The sequence below is a fragment of the Fonticula alba genome, assembly GCF_000388065.1.
Source record: "Fonticula alba strain ATCC 38817 unplaced genomic scaffold supercont2.3, whole genome shotgun sequence".
In the NCBI taxonomy this organism is placed as follows: Eukaryota; order Rotosphaerida; family Fonticulaceae; genus Fonticula; species Fonticula alba.
Genome location: NW_009242973.1, coordinates 1,805,581 through 1,830,412, shown reverse-complemented (window position 1 = coordinate 1,830,412; position 24,832 = coordinate 1,805,581). Strand labels below are relative to the sequence as shown.

Genomic DNA, 24,832 nt, shown 5'->3' with positions numbered 1-24,832 from the left:
TGCCGCTCGGCATCGGGCCTCGGGGTGCCGGGCACAGCTGTCCTCCGTCGAGCCGGCGGCCTGTTTGCCCTTTTCCGGCCACTGCTCGGGTTCCGCCAGCGGGGCCTGCCAGCCGGATCCAGACGCCCAGCCCGCCCGGCGGTCTGTGCTCAGGAGATCCTCCAACGCCTGCCCACCAAGGCCCTTGCCGAGCGCTTCAAAGCCGCCGGGCTGCTGATCCTGGTCGACGCTCCGGACGCCAGCGACCCGGGCCCCCTGACGGCGGACTTCGCCCAGGCTTCGGGGTCTCTGTTCTTTGTGCAGGAGCTCCGCCGCGGGCAGGTGTCCATGACAGTTCCCGGGGGCAAGCGCGAGACCTTCGACACGGTGGAGCATCTGTCGGCCGCGATTTTCGGCCAGACGACGGCCTGCTTGGCCGGCATGCCGGGCTGCACTTCCAGGGCCCCCTGCTCGGTGTGTGCCGAGTGCGAGGTGTACACCGAGGGCGGGCGCTTCACGCCGCTGGCCACGGCCCTGCGCGAGCTACATGAGGAAGGGCATGGCCGCCTGAGTGGGGATGCCGTGCAGCAGCTGTTCCGCCACATTGTCTTCGACCCCGTGCCAAGGTACGGGCACACGAAGGAGGGGGTGGCTAGGAGGGGGGGGGGGGGGGAAGCAGAGGGCCAATGTGCCGGCAGGCATCGCAACAATCTTTCTGCACTTTTGTCCTCAGTCTAACCGGCCGCCCTGTGTGCATACACACACATACACATACACACACACTTGCTCCTTTTTCCCCCTCTCAAAGTCCCTTTTTCTACTTTGAGCAGGCGAAATATGTGCTCTTTTGTGCACGCATCAACGCCACCGGGGCTGAGGCACTCCGGGCAAGCTTGGCCCAGATCCCGTCCCTCAGCTCGGGGGGGCCCGCCGGGCAAGGTGCGCCAGATTCGCCCTGCCGCTTTGCTTTCCCATTCCCTGTCGCCGCTCACCCTCGAAGCCTCTCTGGCTGCCCTCCCCTGGTGAGAGTAGCGCCCGAGCATCTGGACCCGATCGTGCGCGTCCCGACCAACGCACTGCACGACCCCAGCATCCTGCAGCAAATCCCGACCTTCTCGCGGCACTTTTTCAACGCACAGGGTACGCCCTCAGCACGCGCACACGCATGAGCCGGATCCCTCTCGCCTCTCTCTCTAACATGTCGGTTTGCCTGTCCCGGGGGGAAAAGGCGTGCGGAAGTTCCTGGGGGTCGCCCCTTGCCCGCCGCGCCCACCGCGTTCCCCGCGCCAGGCCACCCCCCCTCCTCAGTAAGAGTAGCACTCGGCCCCCTCCCCCCCCCCCCAGGGGGAACAATAGAATATGTTTCCCACATCAAGCAGTGTTGCAGCCAGTCGCGCACGCTCTCCCCCTCTCCCCCCGCTCGCCCCCCGTCTCTCGACATGTATCCCGCTCTTTTTTTTTCTGCCGCACGACTACACAGGGGGAGAGAGAAACAAAGGGGGGGAGGGGGCATTTTTATATATGCACATGTGTCGGGTTGTGCGTTGTATATTGTGAAGCTAAGAACACGACGCTCTTCCGATCTGGGGGGAGGGGGCATTTTTATATATGCACATGTGTCGGGTTGTGCGTTGTATATTGTGAAGCTAAGAGGAAGAGCGCGGACGTTTGGCTGGCGGTGGCGGCCCTTGGCCGCCGCCATCGCGGGCAACACGATTCCCCTTGCTGACGGCGACCGCCGCCATCCCCTCCCCTGGGGCCCGGGATGGCTGGTGCTTGCGCGGTTTCGTCGGCAGGACATGACTCACCCTCGGCGGAACGCGCTGCTCGGTGGGGACCAGCGGGACTTGCCGGAAGGGGGGAGGCTGGAGCCGCGCCGGCGTCGGCGCCAGGGAGGAGGAGGAAGAGGCGGCGGCGGCGTCGGCATCGACGGGGGCCACTACCTGGAGAGGGATGGCGGTGCCGTCGGCGGCCACCGGGCACAGGATGCCCGTCAGACCGGACAACAAGGCCGCATCATCGTCCAGCACGGCGAACGTCGTCACCCGAGGCAGGCCGAAGATGCGAGACAGATCGCCGGCCGAGGCGCTGAGGCAGGCCACCGGGAAACCGAGGCGCCGAGCGGCCGCCGACACCACGGTGGCCAGGGTCTGAAGCATGGCGTCCAGCGCCACGAAGACCACGGCCGAGCCGGGGCGATCCGCACGGCGCTCCAGCGCCCGGAGGACCTGGTTCGTGCCGACGATCAATCCGGGCGCATCGGGAAGCGGGGCCCGCGTCGCCGGGACCGCAGGCTACAAAAGCGGAGGGGGGGGGAAGGCAGCGTTAGAGCGAGGGAAGGGAGACAGTGTGTGCGTGTGTGCGATGAAGGAGGAGAGAGGAGGAGGAGGCGCGCGGCAGAAGGATCAGAAAAAGTTGTTTACATATTGTGACTTCTTGAGTCATTCAAAGATTGTTCATATAACCATCACGCTAGAGCACGTGCGCTTCCCCCCCTCGCTCGGGCGGCGGGGGGGAGGGGGGGGAGGGGGGGGAGGGGGGAGGGAGAGACAGATGTGTGTACCTTCTCGGCGGGGGGGAGGCCAGCACGCTTGGCGCGCTGGGCCGCGCGCACTGACTGATACCGGGTGGCCTGGCGCTGGAGACGCGCCTGGCCCAGGTGCGCAAAGTGCGAATCCAACACGGTCACGAGGCGCTGCTCCAGACCGCGCGGGAGGGGGGGCGCCGGGGAGGACGCCGCCGCCAGGCTGGCCGACAGGCTAGCCGGCGAGGCGGCCACCGCCAGCTTCATCCGGACAGGGGGTGCAGCCGGGGCGCCACCACGGCGCCGGCCGGCCGGCTTCTGCCCCACCCCGCCGCCGGTGGCGGGGGGGGTCGGTCGATGTGCTTGCTGTTGCTGCTGCTGCTGCTGCTTCGGCCGCTTCTGCTGCTGCTGCTGCTGCTGCTGCTGCTGCTGCTGTGTCGAGGGTGGGGCAGACATGGCTACAATGGGTGCGCGCTCACTCCCTACAAACGCGGGGACAAGGAGAGGGAGGGACACAACACACCGGGAGGCGGCCATGCACACGCACACGCGGGCACACACAGGCAGGCGCAACAGACAGAGAGAGGAGGAGAGGGAGGGCGCGGTCGGGCGGGCAGACAGACAGACGGGGAGGGCACAGCGGGGTATGTGTGAGGGGGGAGAACAGAGGTCCCTGTTGACGAGGCGACTGGGGGCTGGGAGCGACCGGGGCGCTGCTATTTATAGCGGCAACCGGGGGCGGCCCGGTGACCGAGCGCGCCGACACTTCAGGACCGGCGCGGCGAACCCGCCCGGGGGCGCTCTAGAAAAAAGGCGCCGAATTCGCGACCCGCGGCGGGGGTGACGGCGGGGGCGACGGCGGGGTCGGGTCCTCGCGCCCTACCGCGCGCCCACGCGGTGCTGGTGTTCCCCCCCTCCCCCCGCCATCCACACGGCGCATATCCTTCTGATGGTCGATCCGCGGCCTTGGCTGGGCGGCGCGCCCGGCCGCCGAAGCCGTGGCGGCGGGGAGCCGCAGGGGGGTGCCCGTGTCCCCCCTCCCAAGCATGGACCGAGGGGCTCTCCCACCCCGGGGAGGGTGTGGCCCGGGCCGGTGGTAACCATACAACAACACCAGAAGCACCCTCCGCCCGGCCAGGAGGGTTGTTTGAGCGACAAGGGAATTCAAAAATCCCCCGGGCGAGGACCAACTCCACACGCTTTCACACAGGCATCCAATGAAGTGAGCAATAAAAAATGCAGGGTTTCCCCCTGCCCCCCAGCCGACACAGGACGCAGGCAGGTGGGCAGGAACCAGGGAGGAGGGGTAAGGCGGCATGCTGGCCCACGGCCTGGGGAGTGGCATTCTCTGGTGCCACCGCATGTGATACTCGACACGGCACGTGTCGCCCGCGCCAGATTACACAGAACAATGTTCCTGGCGTTTTGGCCGCCCCCTTCATCCGAAGGGGTGTCGCAAATTTCGTTGGCACCCGATGCCTGGGCTCCCAGCCCAAAGCCCCCTCGGACGCCCACCGCACCACCGACCTCCAGGCCGGGGGGGGGGGGGGGGGGGCGGGGGGCGGCCGGATCCCTGGAGGGACTGCGCGCGCCCTGCCGGCGAAGGGCGCCGTCGGCCGAATCGATGGGCTTTGAGGCCGGGGCCCGGCGTGCGGCCCCTCTCGCACACCCGCACGCCATCGGCCCACTTTCGCCGGACTGCGTGCGGCTTCCTTTTTGTTTTTGTTTTTTTCGCCACCCGTGCCCGTCCCCCTGCCATCCGAGCCGCGCTCCAAAGTCCGCGGCCGACGGCGCCGGCCCACAAGCGCGCGCGCGCGCGAGTGCCCGCCCTGGTGTTGGGAATTCTCCGGGGCCCGGGCCCGTCCGGAGCCCACAATCAAAAGGTCCCGATCGTTCCCGGGCGCCGCCATTTCCCCGTCCCCCTCCGAGGCCGTTCGGGATCTCTCCCCCGGTGGCGGACCGACCCGCGCGGGGGATCTCGCCTGGCCGCCCGGCGCCGCGACCCCTCCCCCTCCCGCGGCAGGGGTAGTTTAACCAGCATATCGTGTGAGGTTCGTTGGCAATCAGATTAGGCCCCTGCCGCGGGCCCCTCCCGGCGGGCGGGCGGGCTGGCGCTCGAGCAGACCTCGGCCCCGGTCTCCGGCCCCGCGGCCGGCTGGCGCCCGACGCCGCTCGCGGGCGACCGGCCCGCCGGCACCGCTACGCCAGCTCAAATCCCGATGTTTGGCCCCGCCGGTGGACCCGGTGTCACGAAGGGCCCGGTCCGGCGAGGCAGTGGGGAAGCTCGGACAGGCGGGCAATCGGCCAGAGGCCAGGCCCGATTGTGGCCAGGCGTGCATGCACGCGCACTTAGCCCACACAGGGGGCGTCCAGAAGATAGTCCTGCTCGGTGCTAGACTACTCGCCCCCCCGCCCCCCCCCCTGCTCTCAGCCAGGCCCTCGCCGCACGCCCCGCCCGCCTTTCCGCCACCCTGCGGTGATACGACCGCCCCGTGTCGCGGCCCGCGGAGCGGCCAGCTGCCAGCCAACTGGGGGCCCGGCCCCAAGGGCGGGGCTGGGCGGGGGGGGGGGGGGGGGGGGACATGGTCGGGCGACCACCAAAGTTGATTGTCGCGACGCCTCCTCCCCCTGCTCCACAGTCCCCCCTGTCTCGCATGTGGCTTCTGGCCGGCCCGTGTCGATGCATGCCCGTATGCATGCCCGTATGCATGCCCGTATGTGTGCGTGGTTGGGTACGGATGCTCAGTGTGCTCGGCCACCGGGCAATGCCCAGATGCGCCAGGGGACACCGGCGGACCGGGCCCGCTCACAGACACACACACACACACACACACACACACACACCGCCCCATGTCCTGGCCGGGACGGGACACATACTTAAGCGGCGCTACGGAGGCCCCTGGACTACAGTTCAGTCAAAGTGGCCCACATTTACACCCTCCCCAGCTTCCCGCCACCAGTCTGCCCTTCGTCTTCGCCGACTACCCCCCCCCCCCCCCCCCTTGCTCGTCCCCCTGAACACGATCGGCGCGGTTCTTTTGGCCACCCCCCCCCCCTCCACCCCATCTTCTCCGCGGGCGATCCTCCCCCGGTCGCACTTCGCGTCCCTCATAGGGTATGTCTCCCGGAGGGCCGCCTCTGTCGCGCACATCGATCTTGCATCCGCTAACCCCTCGGCTCTTGGCCCGGTTGCCCCGCCAGTCGCCATGGCCATCCTCATTCGGAGGTCCATTTCCCTGCGGGCGGCCCTGTTCGTCGTGCTCCTGACGATCGCGGCTCTCTGCTTCATCGCCCTGATGTCCACGAGCCTGGTCATCGAGGAGGACCGGCGGCGCCTGGTGGCAGCCACCGCGGCATCGGCCACCACCAGCCTCCTGGAGCAGCCGCTGGCGTCGCTCATGTGCACGGCGGCCGTCGGCTCGCGGCCGCTCCTGTGGCGCAGCGTCTTCGACCGGCCGGATGGCGATGCGCTGCTGCACTCGAACTCGGTGTCGGTGGCCGCGGTGCGGGCCTTCCGCGCGGCGCACCCGGACGCCACCTCCTTCCATAGCGAGTATGCGCCGCAGGCGGGCGAGCCGGTGCCGGCCATCGCCCCGGCCAGCGGCATGGAGCAATTCTCCGCCGGGTATGGCCCCTCGGCCGGGCTGACCACCTACGACATGGACGACGACCCGGCCGAGAAGTACATCGTCACCAGTGCCTATGGGCTCTTTGGGGACCGGCAAATGCAGCTGTTTGCCCTGTTGGACCTGGCGGCCCTGCTCCGGCGCAGTGTCCTGGTCCTGCCGTACGCCGGCACGGCCATGAGCGATGTGTATGACTATGCCCCGATGAACAAGTACCTGGAGCGCGCGGCCCAGGGGACGCACATCTTCCGCGAGGGCCGCGAAGTGACCGATGGCCGGCCCCTGCGCCGGCCCCTGCGCGTCATCGACTGGAAGGATTACTCCGAGTCGCACAATGGCTCGCGCTGTGTGGTGGCCAGCAACTTGCACTTCTACCATGAAAATGAGATGGAGGACGCCCCCTGGTGCCGGATCGGGGTGGCCGATGACGACGCCGGCGGCGACCAGGAGGCCGTCCTGCTGCATGGCTGGAACCCGGTCACCTGCCCGCATGTGCCCCGCCAGGGGCCCCTGACGCCGGGGCTGGCCGCCGGGCCGGGCACCTGCAAGCTTCGCCATGCGCCCTCCATCGAGCCCATGCGCCATGAGACCGCGGACTTGCTGTATGTCACCGGCGAGCTGGCCTCCTCGGCGTCGGTGGCCGCGGCGCTCAATGACCGGTCCGGCTCGCTGTCCATCTACACCCAGCCCGAGCGCCAGTACCTGCGCGAGTACAAGCGCAACAGCTCCCTCAGCCGGGCCTTCTCCAAGGACTTCCAGAAGGAGTGCACCAAGATGTATGAGCTCATCAGCAAGGACCAGGCCGCCCAGCAGGCCACGCTGGTGGTCCGGGCCCATGCGGCCGCGCGCCTGGCCGCCGAGCCGGTCAATCGCACCGAGCGTGTGGCCATCTCCGCCGGGGACACGGACAAGCCGGCCGCCCGGCGCACGGGTGACAACTCGCCGGCCGGCAGCGATGCCAGCGGCTCGGACGACTCGGACGACTCGGACGATTCCGACGACTCGGACGACTCGTCCGCCGGGTCGGGCTCGGCCCTGGCCGCCTCCGGGCTCAAGGCCGACGGCAGCACCCTGCAGGAGGGCAGCGACGACTTCGGCAGCCTGGACACCCTGCCGACGGTGGCCTCCGGCCCGGAGCCGACCGCGGCCCAGCGCGCTCGCCGGGACCTGGAGATGGACGCCGAGGCGGCGGTCCCGGCCGGCGGCGCCGACGCCGGCACCAACCCCCACCTGCTGACCGGCGACCTGGCCAAGCACATTGCCGCCCTGCCGCCGGCCAACGGCACCATCTGCGTGCACATTGCCATTGCCCAGCGCGGCCGGTCCAGCGTCCTGGACACCACCCTGGATCTGGTGGAGTTCTTCACGGCCGATGTCAATGCCACGTCGCTCTTCATCGTCACCGACGCCAACCCCGAGCAGCTGACCCGCATTGCCGAGCGCTTCCCCGGGGTGCCGGTCAACTGCCCGCCGAAGGACATCTACCCCGGCTGCCGGACCAACGTCGTGCGCAAGCTGGCCATGCTGCAGTACACCTGCGCCCTGCACGACCATGTTGTCCTGGCCAACGCCAACACCTACTCGGCCGGTATTCGCAACCTCCGCCGGTCGAACCAGCCCAAGCCGGTGTTCTTCCCGCCGCTGGTGTACTTCTGAGTCTGCCTCTGTGTGTTTGTGTGTGTGTGTGTGTGTGTGTGTGTGTGAGGCGCGAGCGCTCTTGCTCCCCCACCCCACCCCATTCTCTCGCGTTCTCGCTCGCGAGCGATCGGCTCACTTGTACCCGAGCGAGGGCGTGGGCCTGTGTGGCGCACATGTATCGGTGCGGCGTTGCCGCGCGCGCGAGCGAACAAGAGGCCCTCCATGCCTGCATATAAACATATGGTGTTATGTGTATGTGTACATATGTGGCTATGTCCACGTTTGTGGGCATCGCGCCATATCCGTGCCCAGGTGTAAAGGCGGTGAGAGGGGGCGCGGCCGGGTGCCGGAGGGAGGCCCAGCGACTAAGACGACCGGCGGGCCTACCCGCATGGCCACCCCCTGCCGGCACACATGCCGCCAGCGGACCCGGGACCGAGGTAGACGGGGGGGAGGGCCGGGACCGGCCGAGAGAGTCGTCTTCGCCACTGACAGAGCATGCGTGTGTGTCTGCGGGGCCGAGGACGCGAGAATGGCGGGCAGGTGGAGATGGCCTCCGCCCGGCCCGTGGACCGGTCCCCCCCCCCCCCCCCGCGCCTGTGCATGCTCCGGCCAAAGTGGAGGCACCCAGGCGATCGCGAATGGCCGGGAGGAGGGGAGGACGGGGTGTGAAGGGGCGAGCGACGGCGTGCGGGGAAGCCGACATAAGCATGTGCGCGCGGGGGCTCGGGCTGGCTTGTCTTCTGTGCATGTGTCTGTCCTGGGGCCTTTCGCGTGTGCGGCGACTTCTGCGCACTTGTGCCCCTCTGGCCCCTCTCCCCCGCGCTGCTGTCGGCCCTGCACCCCCGCCATAGCCTTTGAAACTTGTGCCTGCCCGATGCCAGTGTTGTTCCTTCCTCTGGCGTTCCTGCCCGCTGCCGGCGTGCCGAGGCATTTTGCCTTCCCTCGAATGCGGGAGGGTGGCGTACCGTGGCGTGTGTTTTATTTTTTTTCCGGCCTTGCCAAGGGCTGATCCCCCTTCGGGAGCCATGCCTGCCTGTGCCGTTGCCTAATTCTCCCGGCGGTCGCCCGCCCCCCCCCTCCGGCCCCAGGATGCATCTCACATCTCTACATCCGAGCGAGTGAGAGAGAGCCATGCCCTTTCCTTGTTGTGGCCAGCAATGTGTGTGTGTGTGTGTGTGCCCATCCTGGGGGAAGGGCAGAGAGAGAGAGAGGGAGCGTCTCCAGAGAAGTAGGGCAAGAGGAGGCCCAGGCCAGGGCCGAGTGGGCGGGAGGAGGGCCCGAGCCCGATGCCTCCGCCACGGGGGTCGCGGTCGCGAAGCAGGCCGATCCCGGGGCTTGCGAATGCACTGGCCTGCTCCCGGGGACGCGGTAAGGACGAAGGCAGAAAAGTGAGACCGGCAAATGGGCAGCCGCTGAGGGGGGGCGGGGGGATGCTGCGGATGGCATGGCCAGAGAGTCATGGCCCGGGGGTGGCGGGCGGTGTGAAGGTGCTGGGGACGGGGGTGGCTCCGCGGGCGTGCGCGTCTGAACGATTGTCTGGCGAGGGGGGGGGGGATTGCCTGAAGGACGTGGTCGTGATCCGTTGGCACCGTGGCCCGGGTGCATGGGGGAGGACGTCAGCGCCGTCCGGGGCCCTACCCCACAGTCTTCGATCGGGGTTGTGGCCTTTGGGGCCCCGGGGGGGGGGGGGGGGGGGGGGGGGGGGGAGACGCACCAAGAGGCGCGGCGGACAGAGGGAGAACGCGAGGACCCAAGAAATATGCACACGCCCACACACACCCACGCGCATAAAGCGAGAGGAGGGCGCAAGGCCTGCCGGTATTGAGGCAGGCGCTTTCACGCCGGGGCTTCGCGGGGTGTCCATGCGCGCGTTGCACAGGCCCCCACCGGGCCCCTCGCACTCGGGGGAGATAGGGGGCCGCGGGTGGCGGCTCTCCCCGTGTTGCTCTCGCCGCCTGGGGCACAGGCGGTCGACTCGCGCACAGATACCCATCAAGCCGGGGTGACCGGGCGGGATCCACGCCCGCCGGATTTGGGTCCGGTGCCTTGCCTTCACCTCGCTACCTTTCTGTGTCGCTCTGCTTGACCCCCTCCCCCCCCTCTCCCCTGGGGGGTGGGGGCCCGCGGCCCACGGGGGAGCCGAGACGCAATCCTGGCGGGGTATTATCCCAACCCGGACGAAAACGATCCATGCGCGCGGTGGCGCATGCCAGCGATCATCCGAGGCGGGGCTCGGTGGGGGCGGGCACAACCGCCGGCCGGGCCTGGGCCGGCCAGCTGCTCGCTGGTGACTCGGCGGAGCAGGGCAGCAAGCGCCGGCCGAGCGAGGGGGTGCACGACAAGGGCCAGGCTGGGGGGCGCGCCACGCTCCGCCTGCCTGCCTGCCTGCCTGCCCACCTGCCTGCCTGCCTGCCCACCTGCCTGCCTGCCACTAGACCGGAGGCAGCACGAGGCCCCGGGCGTGCCGCGTCGGCGACCCAGCCTCATCAGGGCCACCGCCAAGAGGGGCGGCGGTGTTTTGCCCGTGGGCGCGCGCTCGCACCCAGGGTGTGGTCATTTTCCGGCCGCCATGGGGAAGATCCCATCTCGCCGGGGGCTGCTCAGCACGAGGCCTCGTGCGCTTGCTGCGACGATATGCCGATGGCGATCGCCTGCCTCTCATGCGGCCAGTGGCCGAGTCATGCGGCGCAGCCGCCTCAGCCACCAGCCGTCTGCCAGCCGGCCGGCTCGCACGGAGGCAGGCCAGCGCCCTCGGCGTGGCCCGCCCCTCGCCCCCACCGCCGAGGGCTAGAACACTGCACGGCGGCCCGGGTGCCTGAAGACGGCCCTCGGCGGCCGGGTGACTGCTGTGGCCAGCGCGTCAACAGTATCTGCTTCCCCCCCCTCCCTCGCCTTTCCCTCGCCTCTTGTCTGCCAGCCGATCGCGTGCCCCGTCCCCCCTCGCCACTCGCTGATCCCTCGCTTGCCCGCCGGACACCGAGTGTCTTCGCCGGCTCCGGCCTGCTTCTGCTCCTGCTTCCCCTGGCCCGGACCTCTGTCCCCGAGCCAGCATGAGCCGCTTCTGGGCGGACCTGGTCGGGGCGCCGGCCAAGAAAACGGACCCCGGTGGCCTGGCGCCATCGTCTCCGTCGCCGCCACCGCCCCGGCATGCGGACGTCCTGGCCGTCGCGGCCGGGACCGAGCTCCACCCGGGCCGCGGCCCGGCCGGCCTGCCGGGTGCCGCCCGACGCCGCGCCCTGAGCTACACGACGCTCTTCCGATCTTGCGGACGTCCTGGCCGTCGCGGCCGGGACCGAGCTCCACCCGGGCCGCGGCCCGGCCGGCCTGCCGGGTGCCGCCCGACGCCGCGCCCTGAGCCCGGTCATGGAGGCGCCACTTCATCCGACGCCCACCGCCTGGAGTTTGGACGGGCGGTGCGAGCACTTTTCCGGTGCGTCTACATCCCGAGGGGGGCTTACGATCCGGCGATCCCGGGACCCGGGCCAGCGCTCACTCACCTGCTCGGTGCCCCATCGCACGCTGCCTGCCCGGGTGTGGGGGGTTGCCCTTTCTCGGTGCCCTTCGCCGCCCCGCCAGTGGCCGACGATCTGGAGCCCATGCTGGCAAGCCTGTCATCCACCGGGCCGGCTGGGCCGCAGCTCCTGCCGGCCATCGCCGAGGGCCCGGGCCCCATCCAAACGTGGCCGCCCCGTTCGCGCGCGGTGCCGGTGCACTATTCCCACCATGCGATAAATGTCCTGCGAATCCAGCGTGCGTGCCGGCCCGTGTGGGTCTTGCCTGTGCCTCTCGCTTCGGCCCCCGCCCCCTCCGGGCTCCCTGCCGCCACCCCGCATCTCATCATCGCCCGGCATGCCAGCGTCGGACATCGCTAACCTCAGCACCACCTGCACCCGCCGGGCTGGCCCGGCCCGGCCCGGCCCGAACCGGTAGACCAGAAGCGCCTGCAACCGGCCGCCCTGGCCGAGGGCCTGGCGCGCGCCTTGACCATGGGCGTGCTGGCCCTATCGCCGCGGGAGTTGGCCGCGCCCGGGGACCGCCTGCCGCGCATCCTCAGCCTCGAGGGGCTGAGCGACAGCGAGCACCCGGTGGAGATCGGAAGAGCACACTGCAACCGGCCGCCCTGGCCGAGGGCCTGGCGCGCGCCTTGACCATGGGCGTGCTGGCCCTATCGCCGCGGGAGTTGGCCGCGCCCGGGGACCGCCTGCCGCGCATCCTCAGCCTCGAGGGGCTGAGCGACAGCGAGCACCCGGTGGATTGCGGCTCGGTGCTGGAGGTGGTAGCCGATGCGGTCGCCCGGGCGCCGTGGCAGCCCAGGCGCCCGGAGCCCGGGGCCGCGCCGGTCCGACTGGACTGCGTCATGGTCCGGCGGTGCACCTTCGACCGGGACCGGGCGCAGGCCCTGGCCGGGCTGATCGGCGAGCTGGCGTGCGGCATGGACTTGTCCTCGGAAAATGGCGCCGGCTGCCTGCGTGTGCTGGACATCCGCGAGTGCGACCTCCACCGGCCGGCGCTGATGATGGCCGGGCTGAGCCAGGTTGTTTGCCATCCGGCCAGCTGGCTGGCGGTGCTGGCCCTGGAGGGCTGCCAGCTTGGCAATGAGGGGGCCATTGCCCTGGCTCGGGGGATGGCGGCCAGCGCCCGGGCCCCGGGGGACCGGTGGCCGGCCGACGACCCGCCCGCCGGCCCGGCCACCGGCCTGCGCGTCCTCCGCCTGGGGGACAATGGGATTGGCGACGCCGGGGCCGTGGCCCTGGCCTCGACGCTGGCCTCGCACGGCCTGCCCCTCCGGCAGCTGGCCCTGGAGCGCAACCACATCGGGGAAACCGGCGCGGCGGCCATCTCCGTCCTGCTGGCGGCCCAGTCGCCGGAGGTGGCCCAGGCGCTGGGCCTGCCCCAGTGTACGCGCCTGGCTATCCTCGATCTGTCAGGTATGTCTCTGGTCAGCCTGGGCGCCGTGTGTGTGTGTGTGTGTGTGTGTGTATTTTTGTGGGGGTGGGGCCGTCGCGCGATGTTGCCCGCCCCCGGTCGGGGGCCAGTGGGCCGGCATTTGCCCAGGGCACGGGTGTGTCTCCCTTGTCCTGACGCCCGGCTCGCCGTGCTATCTGCCGACCATCGTTCAGGCAACCCCCTGGGCAACCGCGGCCTCCGGCACCTCTTGTGGGCCATGGGCCTGCCTGGGTCGGATGTGCGCATGGCCCGCTTCGCGTCCACCGGTGCCCAGGTGCCCGGGCGGCTGGTGGGCGATCTCCTCCGGCAGGGGGCGCCCGCCGTGGGCCAGGCCGGGCCCGAGGTGGCCGGCGGTCCCGCCTGCGACGAGTCCTGTGCCATGGCGATCGAGCGGCGGGCAGCGGCAGCGGCGGCGGCGGCCGCCGCCGAGGAGGCCGGCCGGCCAACCGCCGGGCCCGTGGTGTCGCCGGTCAGCCCGGTGGCCCTGGCCGGACCCCCGGCCCCGCCAGCCAGCCTGGCCATGCATCTGCTCATCCCCGAGGCCGGGCCCGGTCGGAGGCACTTCCCCGTGTCACCGGGGCTCCTGGCCCCGGAGTATGAGTCCCTGCTGTCGCCCTTGCAGCGCATGGCCGACGTGATGATGCCAGCCAGGATGCGAGTCGATGCGGCCGGCCCCGCCGGCCGGCCGGCCCGGGCCGAGAGCCCCGAGCAGGAGACCGACAACCCCTTTGCCGACTCGGTCGACTCGTCGGAATGGCTGGAGAACACCCTCTGGGGCATTCCCTTCACCCCGACACGGGCGCTGCTCCCGCCGCAGGGGCTGTCCCCCTCGCCCGGGGGCTGGGGACCCACCGACGCCGGGGATGGGACTGGGGGCGGCGGCGGCGGCGGCGGCGGCGGCGGCGGCAGCAGTAGCGCCCCGGTGACCCCGGGCCCTGGCGGACCCCAAGGCACCTCGGACATGGCCCCCTGGTCGCCGGGTGCCCCGGGGCTGGGCCGGCATTTCCTCCTGGCCAGTCCTCGGCGCCCGGTCATCCGGTCCATTCGTTTGCCTCCACTTCACGACCCGGAGCCCGAGCCGGAGGACCCGCTGGAGGACGCTTTGGCCACCGGGGGCAATCCGCTGACGCCGGCCACGCCGGCCACGCCGGCCGCCCCGGCGGACCCGGCCGACCCCGGCGCCGGGGCAAACGCACGCCCCTGCCCGGCCGCCGTCACGCGCAAGCTCCGCGCCCTGGTGGCCCGGTCGTATGTCGACTGGCTGCCCCTGCCGGCGGCATCCGGCGACCCGGCCGAGGCGGACCCCGGGCCCGGGAAGAGTCCCGCCAGGATCCCGTCCGCCGCGCCGGGTCCCGGGCCGGCGTACGACCCGCCAACGATGGTCGCCCGGCAGCCGGGGACCATGAGGCCCGATGCCCATGAACAGTGCATCTATTGCGACCCGGCCATCCACCCCGGCCTGGCGGCCCTCTACAGCATGGCCGACGTGGCGGAGCAGCAAATTGAGAGCTACCTTGCACAGGCCCCCCTGGCCCACCGGAGCAAGAGCCTTTGCCACTGCCGGACGCCGGACATCACCACCGGCTCACGCTTGGAGCTACTGGACCTCTCGGGTGCGCGGGTTTCCCTCCTCGTCGCCGTGTGGGCCCGGGCCACTTGTATTCCGAGCTCGGCCCGGGTGTCGGCCACTGCTCGATTAACACCCATACCCACGCCCACGCATACGCACATGCGCACGCATAAATACGACATCCCCCTGCTGGCGCGTGTGCGCAGGTTCCTCTTTGACGGACTTCAAGGACCTGGCCAATGGCCTTCGCGTGAACAGGACCCTGCGCACGCTGATTCTAGGTGGTACGTGTCGATTCGCCTTTGCGCCCGTTCGAACCATCAAAGAGAGACGCACACCCGCCGAGGCGCCATCGACACACACACACACACACACACACACACACACACACACACTTCCGCGCGCACTGCATGGGCGAGCGAACACCCTCGCATCCCTCGACTAACACGTGCACCATCTCGCACCCGCTGCCGCCGCCCCCACTCTCACCGACACAGACACCCGCCTGCGAGACTTTCATGCCATCCTACTCGCGGACGCTCTGCACGAGAACTCCACTCTTGAGACACTGGATCTCCGCCGTACGTCCCTGTGGCGCCCTCCGGCGGGACCATGCCCATGCGCAAGTTAAAGTGCCTACGCCAAATGTGCCTCCCCCTGACCATGCCTTGTGCCGCCGCACCGATGCAGAGAATCGCCAAATCGCCCGTCAGGGAATCGCGTCGCTGGCCGCGGTCCTGGAAAAGCAAAACTTTTCCCTCTTTCGCCTGGAGCTCAGCTCGTCGTGTCTGCTCTAGGGCCGCATGCCGAGCACTCTGTCGGGCCTCACCCTCTTTCAGTATTCTTAGATAGACGCCCCGCATTTTTGGACCCCACACCCAAAGGCATCCACGAGGCCGGACAGGCCACCGGGGCGAGCAGCGAAAGAGGGGAAGGGGGCGGGAGGGGGGGGGGGGGGGGAGACGGTGCATTCAAAAGGCGCGGGGGTGAGGGCTGTGAAAGGGCGTCTGACTCGCCTGTGCCTCGCCGCCAGGGAGGAGACAGAGCCAGGGAACAAGGACAGTCTCGAGTCGAGTTCGAGTTCGAATTCAAGAGAGAGAGAGAGAGAGAGAAGGGGGAGGCGAGGCAGATAGAGGGATACAAAGACAGAGAAGGAAGGGGGAAATGGAGGCAGGGGGACGGGCTATCCGGGCGCTCAGGTCGACGAGGAGGCCGCCGAGCCGGAGCCCTTGGACTTGTAGTTCGGACACGCGCGGCTGGTGCGGAAGTGGCCAACCTGGTGACAGGAGCTGCAGCGCTTCTGCAAGAGGCAGCAAGCGTCGTTACAAGGTGACTGGAGTGGGGGGGGGGGGGGGGGGGGCGGCGGCGACGGGGATGGTGAGTGGATGGGGGGCTGGCCCGGAGCTGGCCGAGGATGCAAGGCCGGGGAAACGCACGGTGTTGGTAGCGGCAGCGGCGGCCGAGCCTGCCGAGACGCCGGGGGCCGGGGCCGCCACGGCCGCAGGCGCTGTCAGCTTGATGGTCAGTTCCGAGGAGCCGCCCGCCGATGAGGAGGCCATCTCCGCATCGGTCGAGCCAGCCGGCGGCAGCGGCCGCTTGATGGTCAGCTTGCGCGGAACGCCCGCAGCAGCGGTGGCAACCACCGCGGCGGCAGCCGGAGCCGGCAGGGCCGTGGCGGCATTGGCGCCGATGGCCGGGACCTTCTTCTTCGGGGCCCGGGGCTTGGCCGGCTTGGCGGAGGCCGGGCCAGTGGCACCAACGGTCGAGGCAGCTGCCGGGGATGCAGGCTGCTTCGGCGTCGGGCCAGCGCTCGAGGATGGTGCTTGCTTCGGCGTCGGGAGCGGGGCAGCGGCCGAGGCCGGGACCCCGCCAGCGGCCTCCGCCCGAGCGACTGCCGCCGTCGGCTGCTCAGCCCCAGCGTCAGCACTCGGCGGCGGGGCCTCGCAATCGCGCCGGTGCCGGGCCGCCAGGTACGCCGCAATCACCCGCGGGTCGGTGAGGGTCTGCGTTCGACGCACATACCCGGCATTCTCGCTGGCCACAATGTGCGTGATCTTCAAGGAGGGCGGAATGCTCCCGGGGTAGGCTGAGAAGTCCAAGCCGGGCAAGTCGGCTAGACGGTGTAGTTGCATGGGTGGACGTGCGGCACGCACGGGGCGAGGGACGTCAGAGGTGGCGAAAAGGCCATGCGCAGGAGGGGCGAGGGCGAGGGCGAGGGGGAGGGGGGCAAACATATGCGCAGACGCCTGCCCACGGGGGTGGGGCGAAAGATGGGCCGAAAGAAAAAAAAAGAAGAAGAAGAAGGAGACGGAGGAGGGCGGGGGAGGGGAAAGCACGCACCGCGCACGGCCTCCAGCTCCGGGCCTGGGGCCTGGGGAGCAGAGGTCGGAGCCCGGCCCAGGCGCGCCGCGGCACATTGCTCGGCCAGGACCGCCTCGCGGGCCGGGCGCGCCAGGGCCCGGCGCTGGCGTGCCCACACATGGCCAATTTCCCGGCGGTACTGGCGCTGGAGTTCGGCAGCCGGGGTCCGCTGCGGAGCCGCAATCAGGGCCCGGCTGCTGTGGGGATTCACCCGGAAGCGGAGTTCCCGCAGCAGACCCAGGCAGTCCCACAGCCGGTCCGGGAGGTCCGACTCATCCAGACCCTCGCGCAGGGCCAGGATATTGCGCGCCTCGCCGAGGGTCAGCCGGCGCAGGGGGATCGGCAGCCGGCGCATGGCCTCCACCGATGCCGGGCCGGCCAGCACTTCGGCCGTCGAGTCCAGCGCCAGGGCCCGGTTGATTTCGGCGTCTCGCTGGTCCAACTCATGCTCGGTCATGTGGTGAATGTCGCCAGCCGGGCCGGGGCCGGGCCGTGCCCCGGCCGGGGCCGACCCCCGGGCTCCGGGCCCGGTGGCCCGCGCCGTCCAGTTGGCCCCGGCCGCCGGCCGGGTCAGATCCAGGCTCTCCTGGCGCCGGGTCAAATCCCCGGGCCCGATGATGTTGATGGCCGGCACACCGCGCGTCTGGAGGTCCGTCACATTGCGACTCACGCGCCATGGGGCCAGGCCGAGGACCAGGTTCTCCGGCAGCGGATCACCGGCGGCGGCCCCGCTGCCGGGGGTGCCGGGGACCGGGCCGGCCGGATCCCCCGCCCCGGAGCCCGTCGACCCGGCCGCCGCCAGCGATGTGGCCATCGCCGCGAAGGTGGCCACATCCGGCTCCTCGGCTTCCAATGGCGCCTGGTCGCCCCGAGGCAGACCATACCCCAGGTCCTTCAGCTGGCGAACGCCATAGAGCATGCTCTCATAGGCACACAGGCGCTCCGGCTCCAGTAGCTGGCGCTGCAAGCTGGCCGGCGACCGGAGCCGGTACTGCGGCGGCAGATTCCCACTCCCCGGGTGGCGAACGGCCAGCGACTGTCAAGATCCACGGGGCCGGGTGCGCATGGCAAAAATGGGATGGTGGTCAGCAAGGCAAGCAGGCGCCCGTCAAAGCCCCCCCCCCCCCCCCTGCCCCCATCTGGCGGTTCGGGTTACGCACGATGAGGCGCCGGCGAATGTACGCCCGGGAAACGTTCGGGAAGGCCCGGTCAGGCAGGCTCTCCGGGATGGAGGGCGTGGCGGAGGCGGCGGCGGCAGCGGCCGCGGCGGCCGTCGAGGCCCCGGCCGCCGCCTTGGACGAGGAGGCCGCCACAGCGGCAGCCACTGCGGCCGCCTCAGCCGACGAGGTGGACATCTTGGCCTTGAGGAATTCCAGCACGGCCCAGGACTCGATGCGCTCGCGGAGGTATTCCTGGTTATCACGCGAGCCGGGTGTCGGCACGCGCATGGTCGGCAGCGTTTGGCCAACGAGCCACACATGGGGGATGGTCCGGATGTAATACCGAGAATTGGAGCTTCCATGCGCCGGGCAGGCGGGGGGGGGGGGGGGGGGGGGGGGCGGGGGAAGGGCGGGGGGGGGGGGGGGGGGGGGGGGGGGGGGGGGGGGGTGGGGGGGGGGGGGGGGGCCGGCTCCGCATGTGCAAATTAAGAGGACAGCCCCCCCCCCCCCCCCGTCCCCTACCCTCAACCAAGGACACACCAAATCACCAGGAAGTCCGTCCCCGGCGACGGGTGCTGGAAGACCGGCGCCCGGAACATGTTGTTGTAGATGGCCGTCGCATGGTCGCCGGTGGGCAGGGGCGACAAGATGCCGAAGGGACTCTTGTCATTGGGCTCCAGCGGCTCCACCACGCCGAAGGGCAGCTGGTCCAGTCGGGCGATGTTGGCCGCATCGAGGGTCCGGCCCAGGACAAAGTCCGCTGCGTCTAGGTTCCCCCGCGACGCGGCCTTGGAGATGAGCGCCGCGGCCGAGAGGCGGCTCGGCGGCCGACGGGCCGCGGCCTCCTGATCAAAGGCATCCGTGGCATCGCCATCCTCATCCTCATCGTCGTCCTCATCGTGGGTGAGAGCCGGCTCGGTGCCATCGCCATCGCCGGGCCGGGCATCGGGCCCAGCATCGCCGGCCGTGCGCAGCCGGGCCCCGACACCCAGGCCGCCGGCTCCCCCGGGCCCGGGCACCCCGGTGCCGCACGAGGGCACATGTCGCCGGTAGTAGTGCTTCAGGATGGAGGCCATGCCCGGGCGCGAGAGCAGCGGCGGGCGCTCCTCGCTATACTCAAAGAGGGCCAGGTCATTGGGCTCGTACACGCTGAAGGGGGTCCCATCGGCCGGGGGGACGATCTCTCGGAGGGCCAGGTCCCGCGGCAGGAGGAACGGCGTGGCATAGTCCCCGGCCGAGTTGGCTTCGTAGCGCTTGCGCTTTTTTTCCAAGATCAAGCGCGAGGGATACAGAGTGTGAAGGTTGACTGTGGGGGCCTGGAAAAGCGGCCGGTTGAGCTGTCGGATCTCGTCGGCCGTGAGGTAGGTCTTGTACTGTGTGTGCGTGTGCGTGTGCGTGTGCGTGTGCGCGCGCCCGAGCAGATAGACAAAAGGTCAGCCAAGCCACCGGACAACGCCTCGGGCCAGGGGAAGATGCACACATAGACATACCAGAGGCTCCATCAGCTGCAGAGCAGGGAGCGAATGCCGCAGGGTCACGCGGCTGAGGAACTGCTGCGACGTGGTGCCGGAGCTGGCGATGGAGCTGACGCCGCCGGCGGCCGCCGCCAGCGCCGCTTCCGCCCCGCCCTCCTGCTTGGCGGCGTAATAGCCCAAATTCGAGAGGTCCAGCCGGCGGGAGGCCAGCGGCCCGGGAAGGCGAACCGACGATTGGCTCGGCTCGCTCGGGGTGACAGGCTTCACCTTGACTGCACGCCGGCCGGCAGGGGGCAGGAGGGGAGGGGTTTAAGCGGAGGGAGGAAAACACGTGAGCACAAGGGGAAGATGCGAAAGGGGGAAAAAAGCCCCCCCCCCCCCCCCCGTCAACCAACGACCGGGCACGCACCCTCGAGCAGGAACATATGTGGATCGCTCTGGTCGATGATCAATTGCGGATTGAGCATGGCATCCGGGATGCCCGGGCGACGGGCCCCGGGAAGCCGGACGCTGGACGCCACAGCCAGCCGCCGGCGCTTGGCTGTCGGCTCGCCGGTGACCGGGTCCGTCTCGCTGCCGGCCGACACCTCGCCCCCGGCCGGGGCCACCGGCCCAGGGGAGGCTGGCTGGCTGTGGTCCGGGCCGTCGGCTCGGGGGTCGCCGGGCCCTTCGGGATTGGCCCCCGGCGAGGCGCCGGGGGGCGCATCCTCGGCACCGGCATCGACACCGGCATCAGCATCGTCTGATGCCTCTTCGGCATCATCCGAAGCCCCATCATCCCAAATGACCAGGTCCTCCCATCCGGCGGGCGTCCCGTTGATGCCCGGCCGGTCGAGATCCAAGTCCAGGCCGTGGTGCCAGCGCCGGGTGGGGTAGTAGTCCAGGTGCGAGGGATAGGTGGCCGTCTCGCTGGATGCGTCCCCGGCAACCGGGCGCCAGCTGGGCGCGTGCTGCACCCCGAAGGACACGCGCACTTGGCCGGCGTCCAGCAGCCGGGCCGTGGGATCGGCATCCGCCGGGGTCGGCCCCGGCGGCGAGTCGACATCCATCGGGGCCGCTTCGCCGGTTTCCCGGTCGTCATCCCAAATGATGTCATCCTCCCAGCTCACCAGGGCCAGGCTGGCGCCCAACAGCGAGGAGGCAGCCCCGGCCGCGGATGCGGGGGAAGCACCCGCCGCTGAGCCGGCCGTGCTCGCGCCCGAAGTCGAGTCCCCAGCAGCCGAGGGGGCCGGCGTCTGGAGCAGGCGGAAGTTCGGCCCCAAGGCCTCTTCCAGCTCGGCAGGCTACGGCGGCGGCAAGGCGCGGCCAAAGCCAACCCATCCCAACGGCGGTCACAATGGCCAAGGCAAGGGGGAGGGGAAGGTGGTGAGATTCTGGCCACGGCAGCGGAGGAGGGATGGAACAGCGGGAGAAGGGCGCCGGAGCCAGCGCCGGTACAACGCACAGACAGATTAGAGGAGAGTTGCACAACGCGGCGGCCAACGCGACCTGTGGCAATGAACTCCAGCGCCAGCAGGGCCCGCGTGGTGGCTCCTTCGCATTTGGTCAGGGCCGCGGCGGCAGAGATGGCGGCCGCCTTGGCGCCACCGCCCCGGCGACGGCGTTCACGCTTCAACGACACAGCCGCCTGGGCCTCGAGGAAGGCCTGCTCCGCCTCCAGGGCCGAGGAGGCCGCGTAGCGCAGACCATCCAGGCCGGAGCGGAGCCGGGCCGCGTGTGCGGCCCGCGCCGTCGGCGACACAGGCTGCAGGAAGTCCGTCATGTCATCCTGCAGGACGGCGTACTCTGATGGGCGTCGCGGCGGGGAGGGCGAGACACACACAGAGAGAGAGAGAGAGAGCGGGAGACCGGGAGAGGACAGACAGAGTGTCAGTGTGACATCCACGCCAAGGCGGGGGCAGATGCACAGGACACTGCTGGGCCCTGCCTGCCTGTTTGGGGGCCAAAAAGGGGAGCAGGAGGAGGCAGGAGGAGGCAGATGGCGCACCTCGGTCCGGGAGGATGATGGCCGGCACAAGGGGGGTGATGACTCGGCCACCGGGAGCCTGGGTGGTGGGCGGGGGCTTGGCCGCGGCGAAGGTCTTGCGCTTGCTCGGCCAGTTCATACCGACCGAGGTGATGTGCAAGAAGCGCAACGGGGCCCCGGGGCGAATCCGGTCCACGACATTTTTCTGGGCCTCGGTCAACTGAGGGAGGCAAGGCAGCCACAAGAGAAGGGGCGAGGGGGGTTAGTGGCCGGTGGTGGGCGGCCGGGCAGGCAACAGAGCGGAGCTCGGGGCACGGACGTCCTCAGACACATCCTTGGGCGCAACTAGGGGAAAATAAAGAGGCGGGGGGAGGAGGGGGGGGGGTGAATAGGTCAGCAGGGCCCATCAAACGAAGCACATCCATCCAAAGTCAAGAGCAAGCGCACTGGCCACCGAGGGGAGTGACTCCCATCGTGAGCTGTTGTCCATGGCCGGAGCCAGGCGCGAGGCCCGAGCGGCAGCGGGGGCGGGCGATCGGGCGGCCGGGCGCGGGGTCGGTCGGTCGAAAGTGCAGGCGGCAGGGGCCTATGCTCAGGCAAGTGGCGGTCGGGCACGGAGCGGCGTCACGTATGTGTGCGCGTGCGTGCGTGCGTGCGTGCGTGCGTGCGTATACTCTATGTGTGCGTGTGGGTACGTTTACGTGCGTGTCGAGCGGTGATCATGCACAAACACGGACAGACAAACACACGGGCCGGAGGCTCCTTCGACGATCCAGAAGACGGTGGGGAAAGGCACAGCAGGAGAGAGGTGGCGGGGGGGGGGGGAAGGATCGGGAGATTCGAAGGAGTGTGCTGACGCGCCCCCGGTCTCCCGGGAGCGGTCGCACCCCGGCCGCACTTCAGGCCTGCTGCCTTTGCGGCGGATGGCAAAGCGCCAGGCGAAGGGGAGAGCCCTGCCCTATGCTGCCGCCCCTCGCGTGTCCCCCGCCCCCCCTCTGCCCAGGCCCCGGTGTGAGGGCAGCACCGCAAGGGGAGGAGGTCGAGAGAAATACGGTTAGACAGCGCCGAGTGCCAACGCAAGCGCAAGTAGACCGGGACTTCCCGCGCTTACGGGGGCATCCCAACGCAGGCTGTATGGCCGTCTGTCGCGCTCGCGCGATGATCTCCTATACCAGAAGTGGCCTTGTGATCTGCGGGCGTGACTCCCGCGGTTCTCGAATTTTCTCGCCCCCCGCCCGATCGTCGGCTCGGGCGGCCAGGCCTGACGAGCGCCCGGCTGCACGGGCGCGGAGAGCCAGCGGCGGGCGCACGGAGACACAAAGCCCGGACCGCCCCCCCCCCCCCCTCGCCCCGGGCAGTGCCCCACCAGCCCACGCTGGTGGTTGAGTTGGCGGGCGTCCAAGACAGGGTGCGGGGGGGGGGGGCCTTCGGTCAGGACTGGAGGGGGGCAGATTGCTGGGGCTATTTTTCGGCCCAGGCTCAAACCCATCTACGCCGGTTAGCACGTGCATGCCCATTTTCCGGTGCCCCCCCCCCCCCCTCTTCTCTGTTCTCTCCCTCGCCTCGCTCTCCGATTGTCTCCACAACAATCGAACCATGATCCTTGACGCGGATGGCAAGCCCTGCCGGGCATGCAACAGCATGACCGATTTCATGAAGACCGCTGGGGCCGGCGGCAGTGGCAGTGGCAGCGGCGCTGCTGCCGGTGCCCGGCCGGCCACGCCGCCCCCATCGCCACCGGCCACGTCGGCCAGCGCCGCGAGCCCCGGCGCCACCCCTGCTGGCGAGGCTGCCCCGGTGCCCCTCGAGTGCCCGCCCGACCTGCTGGAGATTGGCCGCGGGACGTGGACCTTCCTGCACACGGCTGCAGCCTACTATCCCAAGGATCCCTCGTGCGTGATCCCTCGCGCGCGCGCCCTATGCTTCGCCCCCCCCCCCCCCCTTTCTCCTGCCACCGGCCCCTTTTTTGACGCCCCTCAAACCGCCTGATCATCCCCGGCCATGGTGGGCTCTGTCGCGCGCAGGCCGCAGCACCGGGCGGACATGACCAACCTTGTGTCCATCCTCGGGCGACTCTTCCCCTGCGGCGACTGTGCGTCGCACTTGACCGAGTATGCGGCTGCCCATCCGCCGGACACCTCCTCCCGGACCTCCATCTCCCAGTGGTTCTGCGAAATGGTGCGCCCTCCCCGCCGGGCTGCGTCGTCCTCTCTTCCCCCTGTTACTGACTCCTCCTCCGCCTTCCCCTTTCCGGCACACACACACACACACACACACACACCGCCGCCGGTAGCACAATGACGTTAATGTTCGCCTTGGAAAGCCCGTGTTTGACTGTGCCCGCGTGCTGGAGCGCTGGAGGGACGGGCCGGCTGACGGCTCGTGCTGATCTTCCAATTGAACCTCTACTTCCCTCCAAATAGACGTGCATACATACCCCCTTTACACACACACACGCACACACACGCATATAGTGCCAACAGTGGAGACAATGCACACACAGGTGGACGTGCAGCTGCAGACGCGACCAAGGATCAAGGTGGGACTGTCCATTGGGGGAGGAGAAGACAGGGGCCGGGGAGCGAGAAGGACAAAGCAGTAGCCACACCCCAGGCCTGACCGGTCCCGGCCCGGGCTCGACGCAGGGCCTTAGAAGCCGCCACCGCCGGACATGTCGCTGGCACGGGCGCTGGCCATGACCCGGCGCGCCTCCTTGAGCATCTTCGGGCAGTTGTTGGCCGTGTGACCACGGCCACCACAGAAGACACAGCCACCGCCGCGGCCGAGGAGGTCGCCGTCGGCGCCGCTGGCGTCGCCAGCGGCATCGGCCGACTCCATCTCGGCCACAACACGCGGCACGTCGATCCCCAGCTCCATGCAAATCTGGTCCAAATACAGGTTGCCCGGCTGCTTGGCCTGGTACAGGAGGACGCTCAAATCGGCCAGGACATTCCGGTCGCACTCGTCATTGATGAAGGTCGAGGCCACGCCGCTGTTGCCACCACGCCCGGTTCGACCAATCCGGTGAATGTAGTTCTCAATGCAATCCGGCATATCGAAATTGATGACGTGCTGGATGTTGGGGAAATCCAAACCCTTGGACATGACATCCGTGGCCACGAGGATGTCGATGTCCCCGGCGCGGAAGCGCCGCACGGCGTTGGTCCGCTCCTCGGACGACCGGTCGCCATGGATCGAGTCCACGGCCACGCCGCGCGCCAGGAGATACTCGTGGATGTCATTGACATCGCGCTTATTTTGCGCGAACACCAACACCGGCGGCGGGGTGGTGTCCAGGACATCCATCAGCCGGGTGGTCTTCTGGACCTGCGGCACATAGTGCACTTCCTGACTGATGTTGCTATTGGCGATGCTGGACTTAGTGACGTTCACCACCACCGGCCGCACCAGCGACGACTGGGCGAAGGTCCCAACGGTGGGCGGCATGGTGGCCGAGAAGAGCAGCGTCTGTCTCTGGCCGCGGAAGTAGGAGACGATTTCCCGGACGTCTTCCTCGAAGCCGGTCGGATCGAGCATGCGATCGGCCTCGTCCATGACGAGCATGCTGCGCACGGCAGGGGGG

General features: G+C 69.7%; 7 protein-coding genes across 7 annotated transcripts in view; 4 read left to right on the top strand and 3 right to left on the bottom strand.

The window, feature by feature from the left end:
- The window catches only part of H696_02175 (hypothetical protein), a gene marked incomplete at both ends in the record, with an annotated part of 1,501 nt that extends 211 nt beyond the window's left edge, over nt 1–1,290 (top strand). Inside the window, 4 exons of the mRNA XM_009496072.1 lie at nt 38–605; nt 788–918; nt 1,012–1,119; nt 1,208–1,290. Of these exons, the coding sequence (XP_009494347.1) occupies nt 38–605; nt 788–918; nt 1,012–1,119; nt 1,208–1,290 (890 nt within the window). The remainder of the gene's footprint in view (nt 1–37; nt 606–787; nt 919–1,011; nt 1,120–1,207) is intronic.
- A 274-nt stretch (nt 1,291–1,564) lies between these two features.
- Nucleotides 1,565–3,263, bottom strand: H696_02174 (hypothetical protein). The gene is made up of 2 exons (XM_009496071.1): nt 2,543–3,263; nt 1,565–2,273 (listed from the first exon to the last, which is right to left on the bottom strand). The coding sequence occupies exons 1-2, from the start codon at nt 3,038–3,040 to the stop codon at nt 1,626–1,628; spliced, it is 1,146 nt and encodes a 381-aa protein (XP_009494346.1). The 5' UTR covers nt 3,041–3,263; the 3' UTR covers nt 1,565–1,625.
- Nucleotides 3,264–5,548: 2,285 nt separating this feature from the next.
- On the top strand, nt 5,549–7,795 carry H696_02173 (hypothetical protein). The gene is made up of 2 exons (XM_009496070.1): nt 5,549–5,618; nt 5,705–7,795. The coding sequence occupies exon 2, from the start codon at nt 5,710–5,712 to the stop codon at nt 7,783–7,785; it is 2,076 nt and encodes a 691-aa protein (XP_009494345.1). The 5' UTR covers nt 5,549–5,618; nt 5,705–5,709; the 3' UTR covers nt 7,786–7,795.
- A 3,025-nt stretch (nt 7,796–10,820) lies between these two features.
- H696_02172 (hypothetical protein) lies at nt 10,821–15,084 on the top strand (the record flags this gene model as incomplete). The annotated part of the gene is made up of 9 exons (XM_009496069.1): nt 10,821–10,986; nt 11,012–11,200; nt 11,347–11,520; nt 11,701–11,855; nt 11,900–12,698; nt 12,891–14,330; nt 14,494–14,571; nt 14,785–14,868; nt 14,978–15,084. 9 exons carry the CDS (start codon nt 10,821–10,823, stop codon nt 15,082–15,084), a joined length of 3,192 nt encoding a protein of 1,063 aa, XP_009494344.1.
- Nucleotides 15,085–15,379: 295 nt separating this feature from the next.
- On the bottom strand, nt 15,380–21,908 carry H696_02171 (hypothetical protein). Its single transcript, XM_009496068.1, has 11 exons — nt 21,697–21,908; nt 21,569–21,594; nt 21,271–21,469; nt 20,728–21,068; nt 19,693–20,566; nt 19,299–19,555; nt 18,349–19,181; nt 17,809–18,163; nt 16,628–17,684; nt 15,724–16,400; nt 15,380–15,587 (listed from the first exon to the last, which is right to left on the bottom strand). Exons 1-11 carry the CDS (start codon nt 21,737–21,739, stop codon nt 15,483–15,485), a joined length of 4,767 nt encoding a protein of 1,588 aa, XP_009494343.1. The 5' UTR covers nt 21,740–21,908; the 3' UTR covers nt 15,380–15,482.
- An 869-nt stretch (nt 21,909–22,777) lies between these two features.
- On the top strand, nt 22,778–23,716 carry H696_02170 (hypothetical protein). The gene is made up of 3 exons (XM_009496067.1): nt 22,778–23,141; nt 23,274–23,427; nt 23,543–23,716. Exons 1-3 carry the CDS (start codon nt 22,846–22,848, stop codon nt 23,636–23,638), a joined length of 546 nt encoding a protein of 181 aa, XP_009494342.1. The 5' UTR covers nt 22,778–22,845; the 3' UTR covers nt 23,639–23,716.
- Nucleotides 23,698–24,832, bottom strand: part of H696_02169 (hypothetical protein) — a 3,103-nt gene continuing 1,968 nt past the window's right edge. The window contains exon 6 of the mRNA XM_009496066.1: nt 23,698–24,814. Within this exon, the coding sequence (XP_009494341.1) occupies nt 23,899–24,814 (916 nt within the window). The 3' untranslated portion in view covers nt 23,698–23,898. The remainder of the gene's footprint in view (nt 24,815–24,832) is intronic.

Excerpts from the sequence above, each read along its gene's own strand:
- H696_02170 (XM_009496067.1), top strand. The coding sequence starts at position 22,846 with ATGATCCTTGACGCGGATGGCAAGCCCTGCCGGGCATGCAACAGCATG. Across the intron at positions 23,142-23,273 it reads TACTATCCCAAGGATCCCTC|GCCGCAGCACCGGGCGGACA; the intron begins GTGCGTGATCCC and ends TGTCGCGCGCAG. Across the intron at positions 23,428-23,542 it reads CCCAGTGGTTCTGCGAAATG|CACAATGACGTTAATGTTCG; the intron begins GTGCGCCCTCCC and ends CGCCGCCGGTAG.
- H696_02171 (XM_009496068.1), bottom strand. The coding sequence starts at position 21,739 with ATGGACAACAGCTCACGATGGGAGTCACTCCCCTCGGTGGCCA. Across the intron at positions 21,470-21,568 it reads CCAAGGATGTGTCTGAGGAC|TTGACCGAGGCCCAGAAAAA; the intron begins GTCCGTGCCCCG and ends TGCCTCCCTCAG. Across the intron at positions 16,401-16,627 it reads GGAGCTGGAGGCCGTGCGCG|CCGACTTGCCCGGCTTGGAC; the intron begins GTGCGTGCTTTC and ends TACACCGTCTAG.
- H696_02173 (XM_009496070.1), top strand. The coding sequence starts at position 5,710 with ATGGCCATCCTCATTCGGAGGTCCATTTCCCTGCGGGCGGCCCTGTTC.
- H696_02174 (XM_009496071.1), bottom strand. The coding sequence starts at position 3,040 with ATGGCCGCCTCCCGGTGTGTTGTGTCCCTCCCTCTCCTTGTCCCCGCG. Across the intron at positions 2,274-2,542 it reads GCCTCCCCCCCGCCGAGAAG|CCTGCGGTCCCGGCGACGCG; the intron begins GTACACACATCT and ends CCGCTTTTGTAG.